The sequence below is a fragment of the Stegastes partitus genome, unplaced genomic scaffold (assembly GCF_000690725.1).
Source record: "Stegastes partitus isolate 25-593 unplaced genomic scaffold, Stegastes_partitus-1.0.2 Scaffold103, whole genome shotgun sequence".
Classification (NCBI taxonomy): Eukaryota; Metazoa; Chordata; class Actinopteri; family Pomacentridae; genus Stegastes; species Stegastes partitus.
In genome coordinates this window covers 115,516-127,155 of record NW_007577834.1, presented here as the reverse complement: position 1 = coordinate 127,155, position 11,640 = coordinate 115,516, and the positions used below count along the sequence as shown (strand labels likewise).

The window sequence follows — 11,640 nt, the reverse complement described above, 5'->3', positions numbered from 1 at the left end:
TTCGGCATTGTTGCATAAGGCTTGAAATTGATTTTAAACTTAGATCTTTTAATCAGGCAGGATGACAGTTTACTGACATGGTAACATGTATGCATATGTAAACTGAAAACTCAACTCACTGTGGTGCAGCAGACATGGTGATGCGGGGAATCCAAACTGTGACGTGTTGGCTGGAGTTTTAAGAACTTCAGTAAAAAGCAGCTGGACTTCTCTGTGATGTTGTTCCTCTAATCCAAGAGTCTGTAGCAGTTCTAACTGACTGGTGGAGACTCTCGGACAGTCTCCTTCAACTCACAAAGCTAATGGCACATTAATGACCCCAGGCTCATGGCTTCAAAGTGTAAATGATTGTTCAACAACCAGGTTGCCCAACAGTGGTTGTAAAACTGCAGGTCAGAGGTGACTCGAGATGTGGACACAAACTATCATTATTAGAGGAAACATTATTTGTAGCCACTTGTGTGACCATCTAACTCAGTCTTGTTTTGACAGGTGGAACTGATCCATTGAAGCTGCATGTACAATGCTGCAAGGTTTTGTCTTCACACATGGACAGAAACTATCCATGTTCACTTTTTTTTTTACATTTAAAGTGCATTTATGAGCCTATGAAACATTTCTCAGCAGACAGAAGGCCACGTATGTAGACATTTATAATAACTTGTAACCAGGTGACCTTTTCGAGTGGCAGCTGGAATACATGCATGCAGAAAGAAAATACCAGTTTACCAACACTTCAGCACTTACATACTGCTCTCTAAAATGTAAACATCAGTATTTAAATATCTTGAAATCAGCAAAACAGTGCATTTTCTTCTTAACTTCACAAAAACTGCAGACAGTAAACTTCAGAATAGTGTAAATAACCTCATGTGGAGTAGAAGGTAAGATGTTCTGAGGTGTTCTTTCTGCAAGAGTCAAATCAAGTTCTAACCAACTTAAAGATCCATGAAAAAAAAAAAAACAAAACAAACAAAAAAAACAAGACTTCATGTGCATTTCTCTGTCTGGCAACCTGACAAGTTGAATTTTCTTGCTACTTGAGTGCTGTCGTTTGTGTGATAATATTTGGTTAGTTGTGGGTGAGAACTGCTGCCCACATTATACTGGAGTTTTGCTTATACCTTGACCCAGGCTTCAGCAACTTCATATTACAATGAGTAATTTGATTTAATGTTAATAAAAATTATTACTCAGTACAACTTTAGTTCACTTTGATTCAACTATGTGGCCTACAGAAAAGGCAATATATTATGTCTTGGAAAATCAATGGCGCATCGTTTTCAGTGACTCCACCTGGTCATCCTATAGGAAACATTCTGCCACTTTCCAATAAATTCAAAAAGCATAGATGATACTATACTTCACCTGGATTTTTATTTGGGTTCTTTTACTTTGCCCTCTTTTGATCTTAGTTTAATGGTGTCCATGAAAGCTTCCTCACGCAGGAAGATGTGAATAATTCTGTGCGTAAAATCTGATCCGGTATGACTGTAGATGCTCTCAGACCGTCAATAAGAGTAACATGAAGTCTTAGAAGACTCCTGTCGTGTTTCTGAAGTATCTGCAGATTTACAACATTTTTTTCAAACGCTTGTCACTAATGGAAAAATCAATTTGCTGATTGCAATTGTGCTTTGAGTTTAAAGCTGCAATTTCGGCTTTATACTCACCGAAAGATGAGGAAAGTTGTTTTTATTTTTTATTTTTAACCGCAGTTTGATTTCCAAGAGGACACAACAAAGGTTTTATCACCAAAAAATGAAGTACAGATATCATCTCCATGCGCAGATACCTCAGCTATTTGATCCTGATCCAAAAACAACACGAACTTTCCCACACTGCTTTCTTTTCCCGTGTCCTCTGGCAGTCCGGTGGCTCAAGTGCGCGTCCGTTTTGGGAGGTCTGTGGCAGCATTGTTTGGGAAGCCCTGAGCCACCACGTAGGTGTGTTTCTCTCTGCGTAGCAGTCTCTGATGTGGAGTCAAGAGCGAAAAAACGCAGCTTTTCTGGTGCGACCGGAGAGAGTAAAAGTACTTCGCAGCTCTTCGACCCTGATGCGCAACACCATCTCCACAGTTCAAATCAGTTCAATCCAGGGACTGCATTTTAATTGAATGCATTTTTTTATGCACTTCCAAATATCTAGTAGCAAATGACAAAAATAGAAAATAAATAAAATCAACCGAAGGAATCTGGTTTTCCTTCAGGTGATTATCTTGTAAATGTGATAGAAGCAGAAGTTCTGCGCTGGAGCGCTGGTTTCTTTCCACAGTCACATTGTTCACATTTTGGCAATTAAAAAGGGGTTTTCTTGTCATTGTTTTGACATTTCAGATGTTTGCACATTTCCCTCGTGTTAAATGAATGACATGAGTTGGCAGCAGTGGGCTCTGTGAGCAGCTGTGGCTACAGTGTGGACTTCTTTTGCCCTGAGTTTCCAATTCAGGACACATAAAGGCTGCCAGCTTCTAAATGTGTATTGAATTCAGCTGTTGTCAGGTTTGAGGATGAACGGTGTGTTCACACTGGAAAGGTAACAGAAGTATAGGCCTACTCTAAGCAGGAGGTATGAAATCTCCCCAACTGGCAAATTATAATTGCTGTGATATGTGGTGTTGTTCCAGCATTAATAAACCTTGATGAAACTAGATTCAAAAACAGAAAAACACTCAACTTTTGACTGTGGTGTTGATTCATCTTGGAATGTAAAACTGAAAGTGACCTGTGGAGTTTCCTTGTAAACAAAAGCCTTGTTTTTATTCTTGAGGTCTAACCAACATGCTGTTCCTTCCTCATAAAACAAATGCAAAGCCCAGTTTTTTTAAATGTTTGTGGTTCACTTCTGCTGGTCTGTGTTGGCCTGTGATCAACAAAACAGTGTGAAACCAACAGCAGTGGTGAGTCTGTTGTAGGAGACGAATGTTTCAGAGCATGCCTTGGTAAGAGCATCATTACTTTAATAAATCATTTTTACGATATTGGTATCAGGTTAACATACTGTGTTTTGCACCTTGCAGATATTATCAACACATTTCATGAAGGCGAATGGAGGATGCAAATACCAGAGACTAAGTGATGATTGTGTCAGCACATTTACTGAAATGTCCCACTGCCAAGTCCGAATCTGCATCGCTTCTTTCCCCCTGAGTTGGTTCACAAGTCACAAGTGTAACTACACCCACCTCTCTGCAGGTGTCTGCACACTCAGCAGACTCATACAAGACATAAAAGCATTTTATTTCAGTGCAACATGAGCTGTTTGTTTACCATTTACAGACTCCTTTTCACCTGGTGAACCTGGCAGAGGAAAGAACTGGATCCTCCTCTCAGCTCCATCAGGAACGTTTCCCTCCAACTGGCAGTCAAGGTGAGAGTATGCAGCAGGTGTAGTTTATCATGTGCTGTTGAATGGAGGGTTGTGAATGTATGAGGACTTTAATTTCTCCATGGGTGGTTAATGCAGCTAACATTTACACAAGTGTTGAGGATAATATCTCTTCAAATTTCTGTCAAGTTCAACACATTTGAATCACATAATTTGAAATGACAACAACGTTCTGTTATCAGAGGAATGTTCTGCTGTTAAACAAGTACAAATGTTTAAGCGAAAACTTTAAAACTATGTAGTTTGCTTTTTTGGAAGATCTTTCGGCCACTTGTTCCCAGACGTCTTTTTATTCTTGTAATAGATAATAAAGGCCACTAGAGGTCGCTCGAGTCGTTTATTAGGCGACTCATAGGTTTGAATGACTCCACATTCAGGCTACAGGTTTTTGGGGTTATTGTGTTCTCAGTTCCAAATTAAATGTAAAACTTAAGTATCCTCAGTTAGTTTAATTGTCTGTTTCTGAAGAGCTGCTTCCGTCATATTATATTTGACCCAGGTTTGTATTTAGCTTTGTTTTATTTTGCGCTCATTCAGTGTCAGCTCACTGATGTCTGTAAATAATATTCATCGGAATTTGGGAGTATTTGAAAATGTCTAATAATTTAATCAAAATATTCCAACGTTATGGTCTTTTGTGTGTCTCCAGCCAAATACCTGTGCGTAAAATCAAATCTAATCTGATGCGATTGTCCCGGAAGCTTTCCGGCTGTCTAGTCTGTGATAAGCAGAACTATCACTCTGTTGTCGTGTTTCTGAAATCTGTCTGGACTTTTAACCTACTTTCGGAAACACGACACACTTGTCAGTGAAGGAAGCAACACTTTGCCGATTAGAAATGTGTCTTTAGTTTAAAGCGATAATTTTGGCTTTTGTCACCGAAAGAGGAGAAAGTAGGCAATAGTTTAATTTCAGTGTATTTTTCTTTTACAAGAAGATTTAACAAAAGTTTAAACATTAAAGATGAAGTAAAATATCATCTGCATAGGCGAATACTTGAGCTATTTGATGTTAGTCCAAAAACAGCCCAAACTTTCCCACACTGATTCCTGTCTCCGTCTCCTCTGGCAGTCCGTTGGCTGCAGTGCGCGTCTGTTTGGAGGTCTGTGACATGAAATTGTTTGGGAAGCCCTGCACCGAGCCACCATGTGGGCGTGTTTCTCTCGGCCCAACAGTCTCCGCTCTTGTGTAGAGTCCAGAGCGAAAAACGCACTTCTTCTGGTGCGACCGGAGAGCGTAAAAGTAGCAGCTCTCCGACCCTGACGCGCACACCATCTCCGGCTCCGGCGGTCCCCCCCCCTCCCCTCCGAATCCAGCTTCACTGAGCGGGGAACAATAAAAGAGTTTCTCAACATCTCCCGGTGACTCTTCCAGCCATGGACGCATCTCGAGTCGTTACGATATATCTGGGCCTCCTCCTTGTTTTTCTTGGGAATATACCGTGTTTCCAGTCTGCTGCTATCATCTCTCCCTCTGCGCCGAGGAGGAACAGGGGAGTCAGGATCCCTCATCAGGACGGACAAAGGTCATCCAAATTCCTAAAAGACATCTTTGCGTCTTCGCAGCCTGTCGTGGGACATCACAAAGAAGACTTAAAGGACGCTATTGTTCCACATGAATACATGCTCTCTATATACAGGACATACTCGGCTGCAGAGAAGCTCGGACTAAACGCGAGTTTTTTCCGCTCCTCTAAATCTGCCAACACCATAACAAGTTTTGTGGACAGAGGAACAGGTTGGTTTCAATCCGCTGCCACCTACATCAGCTCAGCCTTGCATAATTCTGTGGTACAGTTTTTTCCCATCTCACTGCTCTCTCGCTCTCCTCTTAGAACTTGTTAAAATAGGACCAAATACCGCAGTAACGAATAAAAACAACATAACTTGAAGTTCGCAGCGGCTACTTTTACGCAAGCTTGTTAAAATAAACAAGTGGGGAGTCCAGACGCACTTTTACGCACAAAATGTTTTATTTATTAATTTTTTTAAATGTTAGAAGTAAAGTTGTCCAAGCTGCATGCTTGTTTGTTGTTCCTCAGCAAAGTGTTGTATCATTGGCTGCACAGTCGTCGAAACATGTAACTTTTTCCGAGTATTAAGTTATATTACACTTAAATTAACCTCTGGGTAACACGACAGTAAAACACTAATTGAGGCACTCTCTAAATGAAGGCTGTAAATCACTGTCAGTGCAGACTGCCGCAAAAACTATTCTGCCCCCAACCTCCACGTGAATACAGAGGAAACTTTTTTTTTTCCAATTAAAACACTCGAGGGTTGTTTCATTTTCGATTTTTTTTTTTCATGCATCTCCAAACACCCTAAAATATTTGTTTGCGTTTATCATGTAAACGGAGTCAGATCCACCCCAAATCCGGCTCTTATTAAGACGTTCAATCTGCTGCCATTATGGTGCCCAATTTGGCCAACTTGTGCTGACAAAGGAAGATGGGGGCCAGGGACAGAGCGGGTCGGTGTGACAAGCAGGTGTTTGGGTCAGTTAATATGTGTAACCAAGTGATTTGACCGGCCTGCGAGAACAAACACAGTCTGATAAACACAAACACATCCAACACACACAAGGGGACATAAGCCGAGTTAATCTTTGAGGGAGAAATAAAAGCTATCTTTGTTTGAGTTCCCTCCTGTCTGAAACACTCCGAGCCTCGGCGCTCGGACGCAGACTGCGCGCTGCAAAAAATGTCCATCCTGAAGAGTCGTTCTGTCCACAGTCGGCTTGTTGCTGCGTCTCATCATCCATCAGCGCGATGAGCTGTAGTTGCAAACGGTTAAGTAATAATCAACCCTTCTCATGCCGTATTATCAATGAAATATGTATATATTTTAAAATGATTTCAACATTAAAGACATTTTCGTCGGGAAAAAACAAAACTAGCAGCGACGAAAATAAGCAGAGATCTTCACACAACTGGTCGATTTACAACAACAAAAAGTCGTTTTAAGGGGTGAAATTAAAATTGAATGTCTCGGCCGTGTGGCCATTTCTTACAGTGTGAGCTGATTTGATAGGAAAAACGCCTCACTCTCTCCTGTGATTTTGATTTGATGTGTCACTGGCTCTGACCCCGAGCTGGACCCTCTGAGAGCTGCTTGGCATCGAACGGCTGACTGGAGTATTTGAACTCGGTGATCTAATTGAGTGTTCATGTCATAATATATCAAACACTGTCTATTCTCCCATAATGACCCAGCTCGGCCACGATGGGCACATCACCAAAAAAACGAAGAGGGGGGAAAGAAAAAAAAAAATCAAAGAGCACTTCCTTTTCTTTTTTCTTTCTTTCTTTCTTTCTTTCTTTTTTTTATTTTTTTTTATTGCGGAACCTCCCTTTGCGACCGCCACTTTAATTACGGAAAATTATTTTTCTTCCCGTTCTTTCAGCTCAAGTGCCTCTGGTTACTTCTGGGATTCCTCCCAGCATCCCCAAAGGGTTGCATTGCATTAACCTGCAGAATGAACTTCAGCTGGGACTTTTCGTTATTTAAATTAGGAAAGATATAGCATGAACACGGGGGGACTTTTGATGCGTAAAATGACAGCTTTTTTGCGTCTTTTACGCATTATATATGCGTGCAGAGACAGGATTTTACAGAGTGCAGCCAGAAGATCTACGGCTTCTTTTGTTTTCACACTTTTGTAGGTAAATGAAATTTGCTTATAAAACCAGGCGGGGAGTTTCCTGGAGGTCAGAAAAGGCAAGATCAGAAAAGAATAACCCGAATCTGAAAATTACTTTTGGCACTTTGGGGTAACTCATTAAAGCGCAGATGGTGCAAACCGGCCCCTCTCTCCCTCTGTCTCTCTCTCTCTCTCTCTCTCTCTCTCTCTCTCTCTCTCCAAACAGAGGCATAGATGACGAAAACATGTTTTGCATTTGTTCAAATACAACCAACAAGGTCACACAAAAGTGCACATGGACGTTGCTTTGAAACAAACAGTTTAATCCACCGCTTTCTCCGTCGCCAAGCATCTTACGCACGATGGGGGAAAAAAGACTTTTTACATAAAAATGAAATTAAGAAAACATTGTACATTTTTTTTTATTTCACTGTCAACACAAATAACTCAATAATTCCAACAGTGTGTTCAGGCAGTCGGTCCATGCAGGCGCGTTTTAAGGGGACTGTTGTCGTTGGCAGGATGAGATGAAATATAAGAGGGGAAGTGCTTTAATGAGGAAGATGGGAATTGAGAACTGTTAATTATTTGGTGAACTTGTATTCGATTTGTTTGAGGTCTTTAAAAAAAAAAGAAAAGTAATGCAAACCAGACGTGCAAAGTCACTGAAAGGAGCACAAGGTTTCAATCTACTTTTACTGTTTCACTCGGCAGGGTTCACAGAGAGACACTGACAGCCAGATTCAAATGTCCCTTTGGAGTAACTTTTACAAATTACAACTCAGGGGTGTCTAGATGTAGCCACGTCCCTTTAATTAAAAAAATAAAAAAATAAAAATTCAAATAAAAATGGGGACAAGCAACATTTTCTTTTATTTGACCAAAAAGACCACAAACCATGAAGCATGAATTCACGTTTTATCTTAAAAACGCGCATTTAAATAGGTTAGCATTTAAAAACGATGTTCCAACATAAACTACTTTTTTCCCATTAATATATATATAGTTGTTTCTTTTTATTAAAACTGCCCTGGATTTTTCCTGTACTAATCCTGCTGGCGCTCGTTTTGAGAAACTTGTCAAAACATTGAACACCATATTACAATTATTTCACCCAAAATGGCAGATTTCCCACCCTTTTTATTGAAAAAAAAAATCAGATTTAAAACCGAAATGTCACAAGACAACTTGTTGTAATGGAGTTTTGAAGAAACCCTCACCATCTGAACACCAACATGCTTGACTCTGATCCAAAATGATTTATTTCTTTTATCCAAAATCTGTTCAAAGCTGATATTTCGCCTGTGCTAACGCCTTTTCATTCATTGTCTCTCAGTGTTATATTCCAGCCTCATGATGAAATATTTGCAGGCCTCCTGGGGCTCCAACAGGGAATAATGCATTAATTGTGTATTGTTCAGTTGAGTGTACAGTATGTCGCCTTTGGTCCGTTGTGTCTGGCAGCACCCAGGGTCCTTCATATCACTAGGCCCCTTGTTGTTTTTTTGGTTTGTTTTTTCCTTTTCTTTTTTTTGCTTTACAACTCTGCAAGAGTTCTCAAAAAAAAAAAAAAAAAACTAACCACATTTTTAAAGTTCTAGCTGCTGCTTAGAGTTTTTGGAGCCGCAAAGAAGGAAAAGTAAAACTCTAGTCTGCCAAAGAAGTGGGAAATGAACTGTCAGCACGTAAAATGAAAGCAAAGCTATTTTCATTAAGGCATCCTGGCTTTGATTAAAAGTGGCATGGAATTAAAATTTCGTCAGATTGTATTAGATTATTGTGACAAAAATGAAATTTGTCCACGTCTGACGCATGATTAGCGGATATATCTGATATAAAGACCAGAAAAATAGAGGTTATTGCGTGATGAAGCTTGTTTGCTTTGCATCCTAATATCAGTTTAAATTGCTGCACATTTGCAGGAATTAGGGAACCCGAGGACCTATCATCTTATAGAGAATGCATGGAAACACATTCACATTTATTTGGCCTTTATCCTGATAAAAGATGTAAGAAATTCAGAGAGAGAGAATTCTAAGAAGGAAATTAGAAGGAATCAATGGTAAAAGTGGGTTTTAGGTACAATATGGTTAATGGTGCGTTTTTTCATTCATCTCCAAACTTGTCAGCTGTAGTTTGTTTCAGGCAGGTTCAGGGTGCACATTTGAAAAACAAGAAAGAGAGGGAAAGGCCTCTGTGGGAGAATGTGAGTCTCCCCCCTCCCTGCCTCCCTCCCTCCCTCCACAACCCCCCTCTGAACACTGTACACCCTAAGTGAATCTGACTGCAATTATTTTCTTCTTTTATCCTTGCAGACGATCTTTTGCACTCTCCTCTGCGAAGACAAAAGTATCTGTTTGATGTCTCAACCCTTTCAGAAAAAGAGGAGCTGGTCGGGGCGGAATTAAGGATATTTAGGAGAGCGCCCGGGGATCTGCAGACTTCCCTGCAGACGACGGGCCTCTACGACATCCAGCTCTACCCCTGCCGCTCCGACAGACTGCTGCACTCCAGGTCTCTGGACCCGCTGGACTCCACCAAAGCCGGCTGGGAGGTTCTGGACGTGTGGGAAATGTTTAAAGCGCACCGTCATCACCACCCTCATCATCACCATCACTACCAGCAGGGGAACCAGATCTGCTTCCAGCTCAGGGTCACTCTCGGTAAATCAGACATCGAGGTAGACCTGAGGCAGCTCGGACTGGACAGGAGCGGCCGGTCCCAGCAGGAGAAGGCCATTCTGGTGGCCTACACCCGCTCCAAGAAGAGGGAGAACCTGTTCAACGAGATGAAGGAGAAGATCAAGTCGCGGAGGTCGGTCGGTGAGAAGGAGGAGGCGGCGGCGGTGGGGAAGGCGGTGGCAGAGGAGGAGGGGGTGTTGCCCCTGAGAGGGGGCAAAGGAGAGGGCCCACGGCGGCGGCGGAGGACCGTGCTGAGCAACCGGCACGGGAAGAGGCACGGGAAGAAATCCAAATCCAGGTGCAGCAAAAAGGCGCTGCATGTGAATTTCAAAGAGCTGGGCTGGGACGACTGGATCATCGCGCCCCAGGATTACCAGGCGTACCACTGCGAGGGGGTGTGCGACTTCCCCCTCAGGTCGCACCTAGAGCCGACCAACCACGCCATCATACAGACACTCATGAACTCCATGGACCCCAACAGCACCCCACCCAGCTGCTGCGTCCCCACCAAACTCAGCCCCATCAGCATCCTGTACACAGACTCGGGCAACAACGTGGTGTACAAACAGTACGAGGACATGGTGGTGGAGCAGTGTGGGTGCAGGTAGCGGACATTATTTGTTAGGAGAGAGAAAAAAACTATAAAAGACAAGAACATTTTAAAGACAAGTCTTTATGGGTCCCAAGCTGAAGATATAAAGTCCTCACGGGTCTGAAATGCTTTTACGCATGACGCGCCTCGTCTTTATCTAAAAGGGATGCACTCATGAGGCGATATCTTCTATTTATTCAGTCTCAGTACAGTCACATTAATTTAAATTCTCTGCCTTGAAGTGTTAAGCACATTAATTCGCATCCATGCAACAAGTTTTCACTCATCCAACAGGCTTTTTGTTTTTGTTTCCCATGAGAGTGAGACGTGTCCATGCGGCACAAAGGAATGAGCGCATGGTGTGTGTGATGTGACTGAAGGCGAGATGGGAACCTACTGAGTTCGACTGCGCACCTGTTCGTGCCGAGGCCAGAGGACAGTGAGCTTTGCCTGTCAGCAGCGCTTTGTTGCTGCTCTGCCGTGTGATCCTGCCAGCCAGGCCGGACTCTTTTGGGTATGTGCATCCAGGCCGTAATTGCCACTGTCCAGCTGGAGTCATTACAGGCCCGAGCAAGTGCTTGTTTTCCCAAAAAAAAAAAAAAAGAAAAAAGAAAAAAAAGAAGAAGAAGAAGAGGGTGAATGTCAAATCTACCAAACACAGACTGGTCTGAGAAGAGGAGATAAGATGGTGGTGGTAATGCCTTCAAGAGATTTTTTTTTTTTTTTTTTTTTTTTGCCTTATTGGCGACCAGCTGGGGAGAGACGTCGTGCGCGGGACAGAAAGGACACACAATCAGATTTGTGCCTAACGAGGGCCCTGTTTCATAAAAAGGAAAAAGAAAGAAAGAAAGCACACATAACTGAGGCGAACTTTCTTTTTTTTTTTTTTTTTGCTCAAAAGTCAGCATCTTTACGAAATGCACTTCCACAACTGACTGCGCCAAGGACATGTGGTCAGCGAGAGTTTGTCTTCTCTGATGACGAAAATATAAAAATAAAAAAAAGACTCGCAAACGAGACGATATTTAAATGCACATTAGCTTTGAATGCACTGCTGTTCATTTTTTTTTCTTTTTCTTTTTCTTTTTTTTGGAGCTGTAAATATTTGTACAGTCGAAAAAAACTTTACAAAGTGCAACGAATGAAGAAATGAGAAAACGGCATTTCTTTGTAAATATACAAAATGCACTCAAATCGGTATAATTTCTATTCTATAATTATTTTATTATTTGTGATGTACAGAGGTTCATGATAATCATATATTTCTTACATTGATAAGAGTAATTTAAGGTGTATTCAATATTTTGCAGAGGGTGGAAAATACCATTATTAATGTCT

General features: G+C 41.7%; 2 protein-coding genes across 2 annotated transcripts in view; one reads left to right on the top strand and one right to left on the bottom strand.

Annotated features, from left to right (window-relative positions):
- Nucleotides 1-79, bottom strand: part of LOC103354308 (xaa-Pro dipeptidase-like) — a 10,956-nt gene extending 10,877 nt beyond the window's left edge. Inside the window, 1 exon segment of the mRNA XM_008277633.1 lies at nt 74-79. Coding sequence (XP_008275855.1) covers nt 74-79 — 6 coding nt within the window.
- A 4,267-nt stretch (nt 80-4,346) lies between these two features.
- Nucleotides 4,347-11,336, top strand: gdf6a (growth differentiation factor 6a). The gene is made up of 2 exons (XM_008277604.1): nt 4,347-5,124; nt 9,345-11,336. Exons 1-2 carry the CDS (start codon nt 4,764-4,766, stop codon nt 10,316-10,318), a joined length of 1,335 nt encoding a protein of 444 aa, XP_008275826.1. The 5' UTR covers nt 4,347-4,763; the 3' UTR covers nt 10,319-11,336.
- The last annotated feature ends 304 nt before the right edge of the window (nt 11,337-11,640 follow it).